Raw genomic sequence first — 15765 nt, 5'->3', positions numbered from 1 at the left:
GCGTTGGAGTCTCTGTCTCGTCTTTGAGAGAATGAGAGTGTCATCGGCGAACATGAGTAGCGGGATCTTGATCCCAGCTAAATTCGGGGCATCTGTGGGGAAGTCCTCAAAATATTTTACTACCCCGTTAATGTACATTGAGAAGAGGGTGGGTGCTAGAACGCACCCCTGTCTCACCCCCTTCTCAACCGGGAACTTTTCTGTGGTGCAACCCGCCGTGTCCCATCTAACCTGAGCATAGCTGTCCATGTGTAATTTGACGACAAAAGCCAGGATATCCAGCGACATACCCAACTTTAACAGAGTATGCCACATCTTGGGTCGCGGGACCAGGTCAAATGCTGACTTGAGGTCCACGAAGGCTGCGTAAATAGTGCCTCTCCCCAAAGTTACAGTGCACCAATAGATGAGGATAAACCTTAAGACCTGGTCCACTGTACTGCTGCATTTCCGGAACCCCGTCTGGAGATCAGAGAGGATATGACATTCCTCCATCCAAGCCTGGATTCTACCAAGCTCCACCCTTGCCGACACCTTTTGGATGCAGTCAATCAGGCTTATGGGCCTGTAGTTTCCCGGTATCGAACAATCCCCTTTTTTATAAATGGGAAGAATTACTGCTCCTGCCCAGGTGCTGGGCATCAGTGCTCCCTTGGGGATAGCTTTCACTAGGAGCTGAATGTGCAATGCCCAGGTATCAAGGTCTTGGAGTAAAAGATCTGCGGGGATGCAATCTGGCCCGGGAGCCCTGCCTTTGGGGACCAGAAGAAGGGTATTTTCCACTTCTTTCTTGGTTATGTGTAGAGCTGGGATAGAAGACGGCATTACAAAAGTATCTTGGACATCTGAGTCACATGAGAACTGGTCTTTGTAATGTAGGACCCACTGTTCTGGCTCCACATAATTAATGGGAACTTTTCTTGGGTCCCCGCTCCCCCACTTCAACAGGTGCCAAAAAGCCGTCATATCTCTCCCAGAGCATGCATTGATTAGATCAGCCCAGTGATCTTCGTCCCAGTCCCTTTTGACCTGGGATTGCACTGCCTTGTATGCCGACCTTTTCTCTCTTGTAATGTCCCCATCTTCAGACCTGATTGCTGCCGCTAAGGCTCTATAGGCAGTACGGCAGGAAGAATTGTACCAGACGGCCGCCTTATAGCATACGGCTTTAACCATTTTTAGTTTTTAGTGATAAAAAAAACTTTGAAGTTCAGTAAAAAGGTGCTTGTGTACCTGACCAGCTCTGTGGGTGAATACTTTATGCGGAGAATAGCTGTGACGTTAGCTACCAGTATACTCATTTGATTCACATGCTCTACTTTGTTGGCCACGGTAGCCAATTTAAGGCGTTGTGTGTCCTTTGTCAAATGTGCTTCTACGTAGTCTACACGAGTTAACGACCCTTCTCCATAGTTTGAATGCAGGTGCCGCAAGGACAGTAACAAGGGCTTTATTTTATTTATTTATTTATTTTAAAAGTTTTATATAGCGCTGGCTAGACCCGAAGGTATCAGAGCGCTTTACATGAGCATCAGATCATAGTTACAGGTTACATCGTTACAAAGGTTACATAGTTCTTAGAGCATGGCAACATAGTTACTTGTAAGGTTGAGATAAATACATAAGGGGAAAAAGAAGGCACGGTGAGAGATTCAGGGGGGGGTTGGAGTAGGGGAAATAGACAAATAATGAAGGTGGGAAAGAGGAAGGGAGGGGAGGGTGAGAGTCACAACATGGGGAGAAGAGGGGAAGGGTGACGGGGACACAAACCGGTAGACGAGTCAAGGCAACGTCCAAAGTCCAGTAAGCTGTGATCCCAGGGGAAGTGAAATCCCTTTCCTATCTCTATTGCGAGAGGCTCCCTTTACGCAGTGGACTCTCTCAGAGAGGTCTCTGAGACTCCAAGGTCTACATACTGGATCCTTCCCCAAAAAGGGGAGAGGGAGTGCTTTGGCAAGGGGTGCCATACCATACCTCAAGTAGGAGTGGCTCCCTTGGCGCAGTGGACTCACTCAGCGGGTTCGCTGAGATTCCAGAGTATAAATATTGGATCTTTCCACAACAAGGGGAGAAGGAGTGCTTAGTCAAAGGGCACAAAGGACAGGGGGTAGGCAGAGTAGCAGGCAAGGGGAGAGATTCAGGGGAGAGAGGATAGGACCTAGGGAAGAGACAATAAGGAGAGACGAAAAGAAGTCTGCCTAAAGACCGACTGGGTAGGTGACGACCAAGGAGGGAGTCCAAGGCCCATCTCCCCTATAGCTAAACCAAGTAGCTCCATCGGGCATCAGACTAAATAGTTCAGTCTCAAAACATTGAGAGAGGAGGGAGGAGAGACATAAATAGAGGGAGGGTGCGGTAGGAGACAATAGGAGAGACGACAGGAAGTGCAACAATGTGGTTCAACAATATACTAGAAGAGAATCAACAAGTAAACATTAAATAAGACAATCAGCAATACAATTAGGGGAGGAGTGAAAGGCGAGAGAAAGTAGTGGGGGTAGGGGACGAGAGGGAGTGAGGATAAGGGAAGAGACAACCATAGAGACCAAAGGAAGTCTGTCTAAGGTTCACAGAAACACAGGGTGGGGAACAAAGGGCAAGGGCATGTGAGGGCTGAGGACAAACTCAGCATTAACTTCTAATATACATTTCAGATGGTCTTCTTAATGTATGTATTTAACTAATGATGGTTTTTACCTGGGGATCATTTTCCTACCTTTAAAGGCACCGATCTAACTTGTCTTATAAACTTTCACTGAGGAGCCCCTTGTATTTATTAAGAGGCCCCTCATGGATTCCTTTTCTCCAAGTTATGCCCGGGTGAATTCTCTCAAGTTTAATTAGTCTCATTTAGTGATTCAAGTTTATTACATTTGATTTAGGAGTTTTAAGAGCACTGATAAGGTCTTTGGGGTTAAGTGTTTGCCTGTTAGGTATGTTCGTTCATACAAGTAATGACAGATGATTAGAGCATGCCAGGGTGGTTTATGAATTTTCAATAGCGTAACGCTGGCCCCTTTTATACTTTCTGTGCCAGTATATGCTTTTTTGCTCAGTGGCTAAGACAGATACATGATCCACTTTGGAGTTACAGGACACTTTAAAACCACTCGGATCAACCCAAGAGACAGAGCTGGTGGGGGAAAATCTTCCTATATTGGAAACGATAATCCAGCAACTTTGCTGTAACAACAGCTGAGAAAGTGTATTTACAATGACTTTCTTTTAAATAATCTTTTCATTCCTTTTGTCTCCAGGAGACGGAGACAAAAGCTTGCAATTGTAAACCGAGGATATTAGTCTTTTTGACGGTTCTGTCACATCACAACACGTCTACGGATACTGATCTGTTGGGCAGGGTTTGGATCTCCAGAGCATTTCTCATAAACCATCAAACAGAATTTACAGCACTGAGTTTTCTCAAGTGCACGGCGTGGGGATCAATCGTTGCCAATGTTCTCCTTAATCTCAGTTACTGACGCTTGGTAGACATTTATGCTCCTTTTATTTTAGGGATTTGACAACTTTCACATTCACCAGTTTTTTCCCCTCCAATATCCTCACCATTCCTGGCACATAGAATGTGTTTCTTCTCTAGAGCTCGGGAATGTTTTAACTTTCCTTGAAATAATCCTTTTTGTTGTGTTTCCCTAAATGTAAATATTCTTTTTTCTGTTCCTGCTTCAGTCACATGGTGGCTCAGAACTCATCATACTCTTCCAACGGGACCGGGTCACTGTAAAACCCGATCTTCTGCAGCCAGGAGTCTGAGTGCTTCAGGGCATCACGGATCATGGATAAATCAAAGTCATACAGGTAATTGCCAATCAAGGTCAGTTCCAGCAAAGAGCAGTTAGAGCGAAGGGCAGCGGCCAGAGCTGCACAGGAAGCACCGGTTATCTCACACCTATAAAGGCTCATCTTCTGCATCCGGGTGTCTGGGTGCTTCAGGGCGTCACAGAGCAGGGTCGCACCAGCGCCACCCAGTTTATTCCTATTCAAGGTCAGTTCCAGCAATGAGCGGTTGGAGCGGAGGGACGTGGCCAGAGCTGCACAGGAAGCACTGGTTATCCCACAGTTATCGAGGCTGATCTTCTGCAGCCGGGTGTCTGGGTGCTTCAGGGCCTCCCAGAGTAGGGTCGCACCAGCGTCACCCAGTTTATTCTCACTCAAGTCCAGGTCCAGCAAAGAGCGGTTGGAGCTAAGGAAAGCAGCCTGAGCTGCACAGGAAGCACTGGTTATCCAACAGTCACTGAGGTTGATCTTCTGCAGCCGGGTGTCCGGGTGCTTCAGGGCCTCCCAGAACAGGGTCGCACCAGCATCACCCAGGTCATTGTTACTCAAGTCCAGGTCCAGCAAAAAGTGGTTGGTGCGAAGGGCGGCGGCCAGAGCTGCACAGGGAGCCTTGAGCATCGCACACAGACCAAGGTGGATCTTCTGCAGCCGGGTGTTCGGGTGCTTTAGGGTGTCACAGATCAGGGATGCATCAGCGTCACCCACGTAATTGTTACTCAATTCTAGTTCCAGCAAATAGTGGTTGAAGTGAAGGGCGGCGGCCAGAGCGGCACAGGGATCATTGGGCATCACACACATATAGAGGTTGATGTTCTGCAGCTGGGTGTCCGGGTGCTTCAGGGCGTCACAGAGCAGGGATACACCAGCGTCATCCAGGTCATTGTCACTCAAGTCCAGATCCAGCAAAGAGCGGTTGGTGCGAAGGGAAGCAGCCAGAGCTTCACAGGAATCATTGGGCATCGCACAGAGACCAAGGCCGATCTTCTGCAGCCGGGTGTCCGGGTGCTTCAGGGCATCACAGAGCAGGGACAAACCAGCGTCATCCCGGTAATTCTGACTCAAGTCCAGTTCCAGCAAAGAGCAGTTGGAGGGAAGGAAAGCGGCCAGAGCTGCACAGGAAGCATCGGTTATCCCACACTTCCTGAGGCGGATCTTCTGCAGCCGGGTGTCTGGGTGCTTCAGGGCCTCCCAGAGCAGAGATACACCAGGATCACCCAGTTTATTGTAACTCAAGTCCAGTTCCAGCAAAGAGCAGTTGGAGCGAAGGACAGCGGCCAGAGCTGCACAGGAAGCACCGGTTATCTCACAGCTATGGAGCGTCCTACTAGGATTTACAAGGGGAGCTTGTGTAACTGTATTAGTGCTAGCACCGACTTCAGTGGTGGGCAAATTTGTTACAGAAACTGTTGCTAACCTAGAATCGATAGAACCACTAAAAGGTCCATTAGATGGAGTAGGTTTTGGAGAGGAAAGCTGGTGCTCAATTTTGATCATTCTAGAGTCAATGTCTGACAGCTTGGTTAGTAAAGGTTTGTGCATTGCCGTGAATTTGTCTTCAAATTTGACTAAAATGCGGTCTTCAGAATTGCAAGGCACCTGTCGAGAACGGGCCTGTGCACTAATGTCTATTGAACTGGAGGTACTTGTATCTGCAACCACATGGGAGCAGCCTTTATTACCACAAGCCGCCCCTCTAGTTTTTGCCACTTTACTGGCCTGGTGTATAGTGAGAGGCAGACCACCCGCTTTCCTTTACTTGGCTATGGCGGTAGCTGCACCTTCCCTTTCCTTTGCCTGAATTGATCGTTGTTGGCATGTAAGAATCTTAACTGGAGATGAAGGAGTGGGGATGGGGACACTGTCTAGAGTGGATGGGTCATCTGGTAATGCTACTGGAGACATAGGAGCCAGTTGCGGCATACAATCAGCAGGTGGATCCTGGATTAACAGCGAACCAACTAAGGGAACTTCAAAGGAGGCTTGTCGGGGATCTAAAGAAAGTCTCCTTTGGGTAAGCTCAATTTCGTGGATAAGAACAGATTCGGCCCTCAAACGAAATGCGTCAAGTGTTCCTACAACCCCTGGACCCCCTGCCCCCTTACAAGTACACTTACTCATAGTTAATTACTAACAATACAAGTACTAGAAAAAATGTCAAAAGGGAAACTATTAAAGTTAAAGTTCAAAGCCACTGATCAGGTTCTTGGAAACACTGAATAGCCAAAGAAAGAGAGGTGGCCCTGCCCTGCCTCCTCCTGGCTTCGCCCGGGCAGCACCCGGGCACGCCCACGCATGTCCCGCGCTGCTGGAGACCTCAAGTGTTTTTAAAGCGCCTCTGGCGCTGGGCTCTGACGCTGTGTTTGGTGCCGCTAGGGGATGCTGGGAAATGTAGTCCTCGTCCTTGTTTGTTGAGTGGCTGTAAGTGTGGAAGCGGGTGGATCTTTGCAGTCCCCCCGGGACTGTTCAGGCAAGCGGGACAAACAGAACAAGCAAAGTGAGCTACTACACACTGTCGGCAGCAAGAGTTTTCCAAGGGACTCGCGCTGTGGGAGCCCTCGAGCGTTTTTAAAGCACCTCCTGGTGCTTGGCTCTGACGCGGTGTTTGGCGCCGCTAGGCGCCGCTGGGAAATGTAGTCCCCGTCCTCGTTTGTTGAGTGGCTGCAAGTGTGGAAGCGGGTGGATCGTTGCAGTCCCCCCGGAACTGCTCAGGCAAGTGGGACAAACAGAGCAAGCAAAGTGAGCTGCTACCCACTGTCGGCAGCAAGAGTTTTCCGAGGGACCTGCGCTGCGGGAGCCCGTGAGCATTTTTGAAGCACCTCCTGGCGCTTGGTTCTGACGCGGTGTTTGGCGCCGCTAGGGGACACTGGGAAATGTAGTCCCCATCCTCGTTTGTTGAGTGGCTGCAAGTGTTGAAGCGGGTGGATCGTTGCAGTCCCACCGAGGTACTGGTCAGGCAAGCGGTACAAACAGAGCAAGCAAAGTGAGCTACTACCCGGCAGCAAGAGTTTTCAGAGGGAAAACTCTTGCTAAATGTGAACTGTCAAGTTAAAATAGGCAGGTTGCTATTCATGCATACCATATCCAAATGCCAACATGTTTCTTTGCCAGGAACATTTTTGGCAAATTCTTCAGGGCCAGACACTTCGCCAAAGCACCAGTGTTGGACACACCGTTCTGGTAGACCTCAATTAGCCTCTGTCATACCAGCTTTTGTAGTAGAGGTCCAGTAGAAAAACTCCTTATGTGAGTCCTCCTATTGGATTGACCCTTCAGTCATAATGTCAATCACCGGGGGCCTCACGGAGCATGATGTCTCCTTCTCTTTTAATGAGAGGCAGAAAAACGTTTTGCAACTACCTCATAAGCAAGAAAACAGAGGAGTAGATGTAATGTAGAAAACTGCAGTAATGTGCACACGTTTTATAGGTACTAATCTAAAAATAGATGCCTCTGAGACCAGGTCATGGTGCATGTATGTATAGTATGTTCTTTCTGACCACCCAGGGATTTGCTGATACGTGGTAAGTAAGCACAATTGTCTCACCCCACAGGGCTGAAATCCCTCCAGACTGACAGGAAAAAAGTGAGAAAATGAATGGGATGAAGTGGTGATTCATCTTGGCATTGGACAACAGAACTAGACTTATTTATGCCTCTGGTGTATTTAGAATGGAGGGATTACTCCCCTCTTTGCCTGCCCTTCTGTCAAGGCTACACCCACACAATTCCCAATTTCCTCTCACGTGCCTTGGTCAGTGGTTACACTATTCAGGCTCTGACAAACAGGGAACCCTCCCCATCCCAGGGCATTTCTAAAGCCTAGAGATCCAGAGGAATCCAGGATAGTGTGGCTTGCATAAATAATCCACACGTGTTTTCTTCACAAAAATACCATGAGAAAGTCAAGGTATGAGTTTAAAACTCTATTTTACCCAAATTCATGTGACAGAAAACTTGAGCACCTCCAGTCCATGGCCATAGTCTTACCACCCAGCGTTCCCACCTTCTCCTGATTGAAGTGTTGCTTCCCATGAATAGGTCACACGTCATAGGACTGAACAAAACTGTAACCATTTGAAGATCTCAGTGACACCACTTTGGCTTCACACAGCTCAGGTTTTGACCGGTTCCTGCTGTGGATAGTGGGCCAACTCACATAAGTGTGGTACAGTGTTTAGCATGATAAGTTAGCGAACCCTGGGTGGTAGAAAATGTGTTGATTCCCTCAAAGTCTGGAACTTTTGCATTTTGATCTTTGCAGAGCATTCTGGGTTAAGAAAATCTAACAGGAACCACACAAGCTCCACCACCCTGCTCACTTGGATGTCTGGTTTTCAGAAATGTCTGGCATTGGTTTGTTTCCCTGGGTGCCAGCCAAGCCTGGGAACAATCACAAATACTGCAGCTACACATGTCGCCAGAATGAATGAATTGTAAATGAAAATGTTTGATGTTTCCACTTTGAATTTTGGGACCTTTCCTATTGCGGGTGATAGGCCAATCCATACAAGAGGGCCTGTGTTTTATTGTAAGAAGTTTGGGAGCAGAGTAATAGAATATTTGTTATTATCAATTGAACTCCTAAATCATGGCCTTAGGCACATTTGAAAAATGCATGCACATTTGAAAAATGCATACCCATTTTTCATTTGTTAGATTTTACCATACGAATTGATACATCGTTGGTACACGTTGCAAAATCCCTGTAAGCTGCAGCACAGTTGATTTCTTTGAGTATAACTTTTTGGGGATAACCAGCAAAGACTATGTATCCCTGTGACCAGAAAAGTCCAATGGATGTAACAGTACATTACTTTTGTAGCTCGGCCTTCAGGGCAAAAAATTAAAGATGAAAATATTGACATCCTATTTTTATGACAATATTTTCATCTGCAATTGTTTGCCCTGATGGCTGATCTACAAAAGTAATATATTGTTAGATCTGTCAGGCTGTTCCAGACAAAAGTAATACCGCCCAGCAGTCCCACAATTCTCCTGATAATAAAAGTATCCCACGTTGGTGTGCTATACCTGCTTCTTATTTATCGCACACAGTTTGACCCACGCCAATAAAAAAGAACACAGAAACGTTCTGGCTGCAGAGATAACACACCAGTACCTTTGTTAGGCCCTGTGTGTGATGTCCGGAAATCTGTATTTAGAGGATAATAGACTCTGAATGAGTGAATTAATGTTTTGAGAGTACAAGATATAAAACATTTCTAAGTAAATGGATGTGGGAAAAGAAACAATGAATTATGGTATAAATGACTGTGTTCAAATTTTATAATGTATATTAAATCAAGCGGTATAAATATTTTGAGATGATGGTTTGTCTGAAAATAAATTGAATACTACCAATTTGTAGTGTGATATGTGTTATAGATCGTATAGATGTTCCACTAAATAGAAAATATGAAGGTTGAGCAGGTCTATTGCTGTGTTATGGTCTTGTTATCTCTCTCCCGAACCTAAAAGTAATGTCTGTGGTTTCCCTTTAGCTCTATACAGGAATAGGCATCTGCAACCTGCTCTATAATGGCATCTGTCTCCAGGGGCTCAATGTAGAGGCCCTTGGCACTTTCTGTAATAAGACTCCTGGTTCTAGCGTGGTTTCTGACCCCCAGGGGAGGCCATAATATGGGTAAATCTCTGTCTGTCCCTCGTCGAGGCAGAAAGACTGTTTGAACTCCAGGGGTTGGGTGAGTCTCCAGGCCCTGACTTTATTTAAAAAAAACAGAAAAGGAAATCTCTGGTGTCTAGAGAAGTTTCTGTCCCACTCACGCAATGAATGAGTGGGGTTGCGAAGTGCACTCCTTTTTACTCCGTTTTGACTTTTGGATATGATTATATCATATTTTTGCGAGGGTGTGCTGTGAGGGGAGGAGCGGCCAATCTCCACAATTAAAGAATGAATATGTACTAGTGACTGTCGTCATTAGACCCTTTCCGCACTACCTTTGGCAGAGATCCATCTGCCTTTGTAATCTTAATTAAGAAACATTGCTTAAGATTTTCAAAAAGTTTATTAGTGTTGATATTTTCTCTGTTTTTCCGAAATTAATGCGTTTGCATATATCAAAAACGATGCTTGTTCATGCTTTTTTGCTCAAACGTTCAATTCACTGATTTGATAAAACAGAACACGGTTACAAATGAAGAAAAAAGTTATCCTGTCCCAATGCATTTCGGGATGCTATCCCTTCGTCAGGGGCACTGAAAAACATAATATAGTAAACATGTTTAACCTACGACCGTCAGCACACAGTGTGGTTAACTGATTGGTTTACAAACGTTGATTCATAATTAACAAAACTAGTCGAACATATGACATTTTCTTGGGTAAATATGAAAATAACTCTGTTGGACATACTCATAAATCGACATTTAACAATGCTATGCATGATTTTGAATAATAACATTCCATCATTGCCCAGAGTACGATAAGTATTGCTTAATTACGTGGTTTGGAAGATATAAACCATGTTATTCCATTGGTGAAAAAAATAAAGAGGTAAAAGTGAATGAAACTCTGATTGATGAAAAAGTGGTTATCTAATTGAGAAAAATAGCACAAATGAAAAAACTTACCATTAGTGCTCTACTGCCATGTGGTGCTTAATATATATGCAGACTCAAAGTTCAGCAAATGTTCCAATTTGGACCTTAAAATTGAATAATAGTACTCTGGTTATAAAATGATCTTGTTATTGAAAAGTGCAAGGTTGGCGACAGTACTGAATTTCATACCGTGTCTTAAGTGTCCGTTATGGCCGAGGTGTATATCTTCGGTAAAAATCAAAACGATCTCTGTGAGTGGAAGTGCTGAAAAGTCAACAAGACAGAAGATGATGAAATTGCTATGGAAGGTAGATAAAAGCGTGATTCTTAATAGTTTCACTGGTTAGTAAAGCAAAGGGTTACCTATGCATTCACAGGCATTAGAACGTGAGTTTCAGGGGCGATACCCTCGTGGCACATGTAGATTCTCGGTTGACAAGATAGTGGCTTCTACGGAATACACATAGATCTATTAGTGTTATACTAATTTTTGCTAACTGGAAAAAATGAATGATGAGGCATGTAAACTTAAGTTTACCTATTTTGTTTAGGAAATACTTTCATAATTCCATGATATCTTCTGGCGTGGAAACTGAAAGTTCCGCTACTATTAAAGTGTCACTCTCTTGAAAAAACGAAATGAGATTGTTATGATTAAATTTCCACTGGGTTTTGCTAAGCTAAATGGCTTAGTAGAAATAAGTAAGTACCTGTAATTACGAGGTAGGACTCAATGAGCGGGAGCTCCGTTTACTTTATGGGGCGTCAACCAAGGGTACACTTGTTTACGAAGTCACGGTGCCTTGTCTAAAATAAAAATATTATCCCATAAGTTAAAGTCACAAAGGGCTTAATAAAAATAATCTAATCGGAAACATAAATACCTGAGCAGCGAGGGTTCGCGTTTAACGGTCGGCGGCTAAGACAAGAAGTCGAAGAATGTTCCTCCGGGATCTCGCCTCTGTGTGCGAATATGAAGATAAAGGACGGACTGCGGAAGTGTCCGAACAATCTTAACGGACGATACAATGATAGAAAAGGAAAAATTGCCTGTGAAGGCGTTACGACAGAAACGTTTCCTGTTGAGTGATGTAAATATACTCACTCTATTTTATTGCTGGATGGAGTAATTGTGTTGTGATGAATAATATAGAGAACATAGTGAGTGCAAAGTGGTTGACTATAGACAAAGAAGAAATACTAAGTAGAGCTATCACTGACTATGGTGGTGCACAAAGAAACAAAGAAAAAGGAAACGAAGAGCCAGATGAAATGAACAATAATAAAAATTGGATGTGCTAATCAAATCTGTGTGTAGTTTTCCATTGTTTTCTTGTGTGTAGTTCAATTATGCACAGCCTTGTTTATGACATGTGTTGAACAATGATGTTATTGACATTGATGCATTGTATGTACCATGGAGTACCGAAAACTCTTAAGTTCACTACATTAACAAGTCAAACCCAAAAATCATATCATATATATTTCCAAATAGACACAAGTTTATGTCTTAAATGTAAGAAATTGATGTAAGAAATTAAATACAGTTATAGAATCTGTGGATTCAAGTTCCTGTTTCAGAAGAATAGAGTCTCTCTTTAAAAGAGATGTTGCTAGTCCGTAGATTTACAGAAAACATGACATGTCTATTTTGTCATTAAGACCTTTTGGTGTTTGGGTTTGTAAAAAGTCAATCCACCAGATTTCTCTTCGTGATAACCAAGTTTCATTATTTTGGTCTGGTTTCAGTTGAATCTGTTCCAAGACTTGAAATCTTAATTGCGGAATCGTATGTTTCATTTCTGTCCAATGAGACACTAGACTTGATGTTAAAGTCTTGTTTCGTATTCGACTCTTGTGTTCTGTGATTCTGACTTTTATCTTTCGCTCTGTTTTGCCTATATACAATTTTCCACAAGGACATTTTATGCTGTAGATCACATACATTGAATTACAATTTCTTTGTTGCCTAAGTTTGATTCTCTTGCCAGTTTGGGGATGCTGTATAAATGGCCCTTCCATTACATTATTGCAGTGGGTGCAATTGTAGCATTTTTTCATCCCTTTAGAGGAACTTGTAGGCTCTATGTCCCTCTTAGCGCAAGTCACTGTTTCATGCAAGTTGAAATGTCTAGTATGGGCAAACAAAGGTTTATTGGCAAAAATGCCATGAAAATCTTCCTCCTTTTGCAACAATTCCCATCTTGAGTTGATGATCTTTTTAATTGAATTAGCTTGAGTGGAATATTTAGTCACAAAAACTTGGCGTTCCATTCTCGGTTTGGTTTTGGTTTGTAACAGTTGTTCTCTTGAGATTTCTGTGATTTTGTTTTCTACTTTTTGTATCACATCATTAGGATATCCTTTAGCTTCAAATCTTTGTCTTTGGCTGGTGATTTCTGTTTCTAAAGCTTGTGGAGTAGATGCTATTCTTTTGCAACGTATGAGTTGCGAGTATGGTAGTTTCGCAAAAGATTCCTGGGGTGAAAACTGTTATAAGCCAAGGTGTTGTTTCTGTCTGTGGGCTTGTGATAAACCAAAGTTTCTATTCTGTTGTTTTGCAGTTGTACGAGTACATCTAAGTACGGTATTTCTTGTTTGCTGATTGTGAACGTAAATTGTATTCTTGGGTTTCTTTGGTTCAATTCTTGATTTTTTTCACGCAATGAGGCATACTGAGGGTAAATCCCCCAACCTGTCTAGCAGGGGCAGAAAAACAAAATGGCCGAACAGGGGCCCAACCCCCACCCACCCTGGCGGCCAACCAGGGAAACGCCCGGTTCCCGCTACGGCCAGACCTGCCCTGCTTAAACTTGCACAATTCAGTAAGCCTATTCACAATAGAGGACTAGTTTGGAACTCAAATACAAAATGATATTGTAGATGGGTAATTTTGAGTACAGGAGAAGTTTTTCACCGTAGCGCTCTGAGTAACATAATAGACACATCGAGCTTTGCTCCTACTATCTAGTTTATGCCACTCGTGATTCCTTGGTGAAAAATATTCCCATAATTCACAGTTACCTCTCTATACTTCTATATAAGGCTTTTGTTGAGAGCCAGTAGCATGATAAACATTTTTATGTGTGCTTTTGTGGACCTAATGTCCACATTTGACAATATTCCCCTACCCTTCTATAAGGCACAATTGTAGTACTAAATGTCTATAATTCATTTATGGATTTTAATGGATTTTCACAGTAGGAATTATGCTTAGGTTTGATGGAAACCGAAAGTAGAGGTCACAGAACCCCCCACTCAGTAAACAAGGGGAGACAAGGTTATTCTACCACTTATAAAGTCTAAGTCTAAATTGTGTGAGTAAAGGTATTCAAAAATCAATTGTGTCCGGGCCCCAAAAACACCTGAGAACGCACTGTGCTTATAATCATTTCAAATGTATTCATTTTATTTACCTGAAAGGAGATTTATTAGTGGCATGATACATAAAGAACCATTGACGCTGTTACTTTAACTTAACTTATTCACACTATGGGCCATGTGTACTATTTACTGGTTGCTTAATATAAGTCACATTTTGAGACCTGTACTTTTGAGACCGGTAAATAATTTTAAGAAACTATGTAATAATAATAGGTAGATTCTTAAAATACGGACTAGTAGTGGGTCGTAATCTGACTCACCTCATGCATATTAATAAGGTAGATAACAAATATCAATTATGGTTGAAATAAATTGATACATTACATACTGATTAGGTATTTGGAAGAGACGCCTATAACATGTCTCTTTCAGATAACAAACGGAATCCAGTCACAATCCCATTTTAGGAGTTGGAAAAACTTTTCCTTCTCCTAAAATTGGATTAGTAAATATAAAAACACATTTTAACAGTCCCAAATGCATAATTAGAGCATTTTTGACTGTTTAAATGCTTACTACATTTGAGACTATCTTCGGAAATGCGTGTCCATGTATAATCATGGTACAGTTATTATTTAAGCTGGCAGGACTGCCCCTCTTTACATTTTTGAGGGACCTGTGGTTGGGCCAAATTACATTGACATTATACACTGGATTAAACATGTGTCTTGGCAGCTCAGAAGCTTTTTTGTACACCTGGGGCACTTCCATATGAAATAATGGGTCGCTGTTTACACCGTCCTTTAATGAGGAAGCTGAACCTTTACATGATGCACCAATGTTAGTAGATGTCAAGACAGCAAACTGCCTATTACATAATGGGCTAGAGATTAATAAGCATTGCGTAGGTTCACATTTCAACGCCAGGCAAAAAGAGGAGATATTTCCTTATTTAAGGGAACACTATTGTCCTTGTGCTTGCTTCTTATTAACGACACAGGCGCTGGAGAAAAGAGACATTTTCAAATAAAGCATCTCTTTACTGACAATGCTATCAGTTTCCATCTTAAAAAGGCATTGCATAGTACCAACAAGTGTATGCACATTTAAGTTTAAAAAGAGGAGTCACAGGTAAGTACAATACCATGCATCAATGATGACACCCCCATGATCCAGGACTATGTAATGTTACTCTTTATTTTCTAGCAGTTTTTCTTTGACATCATTTATGTCCTGTTCATATGAGATGAGGGTGATCAATCTGTAGCCTGTGGAGGACATTTTCACATCTTTGCCCAGCACTCACCAGACGATACTGTGGAAACCTTTTCACAATTGGAAATTGAAGCTAAGAAAGCTTGCTTCTGGATTTATAAGCCATTGAAAGATCATGATGATGGAACGTAGTGATAAGTCAAGATCAAGTTCCCCGTTTTTTTGTTCCGAGAGTTAAGGTTTGGCTGGCTTCTCGTTTTCTTCAAGTACACAAATGGCATTCAAATTTCGACCATGATATTTTGGTCCAGTTATTACCACTCATCAAACTAATCCTGTGGCCTTCTGGTTGAAATTATCTTGCACTGGAAGATTCAATCTGTTTGTCATTCATCGTAATTAAAACTATGTTTCAGATCCTCGTCATTGACTTCTAGTTGTAACTCTGACAACCAGAATATGAAGTGAGATGATATGTCTTCGTTTCATGCTTGTATACTAGGTCACCATTTGATTCAAAGACATTCTGATACATCTGTATCTTTAAAATGTTGGCATACCGTTACAACTGTGTTTAGGACTCAACAGAGGCTGTCCATGTGTGCATCGCACACCCTGATGGCGTGTTCCTAAATGCCTCACTTAGCGCATAGTTGCAACCTTTGCATCAGGGCCAGGCTGATGATTCTGTGATTGTTGTCTTAAGGGTGCTCCACAATAAATGGAAGGCATTCAATGGCGTGGGTGGTTGGTGGTGTATTTGAATCTGACTTTGGAAAAGCATGTGACCTACCCTTTCCAAGATGTTGAATTGTCTAGAAAACACTATTGTAGGTTCCCAATCCAAGAGGAAGTTTGAGTTACTTTTGT

At 43.0% G+C, this 15765-nt stretch overlaps 1 protein-coding gene across 1 annotated transcript; it reads right to left on the bottom strand.

The window, feature by feature from the left end:
* Positions 1–3699: 3699 nt before the first annotated feature.
* Positions 3700–5334, bottom strand: LOC144784104 (ribonuclease inhibitor-like). Its single transcript, XM_078662786.1, has one exon. The coding sequence runs from the start codon at positions 5332–5334 to the stop codon at positions 3700–3702; it is 1635 nt and encodes a 544-aa protein (XP_078518912.1).
* Between the last annotated feature and the right edge of the window lie 10431 nt (positions 5335–15765).

The sequence above is a fragment of the Lissotriton helveticus genome, chromosome 10 (genome assembly GCF_964261635.1).
Source record: "Lissotriton helveticus chromosome 10, aLisHel1.1, whole genome shotgun sequence".
In the NCBI taxonomy this organism is placed as follows: Eukaryota; Metazoa; Chordata; class Amphibia; order Caudata; family Salamandridae; genus Lissotriton; species Lissotriton helveticus.
The sequence above is the reverse complement of the archived record's forward strand: the minus strand, read 5'-3'. Positions and strand labels throughout refer to the sequence as shown.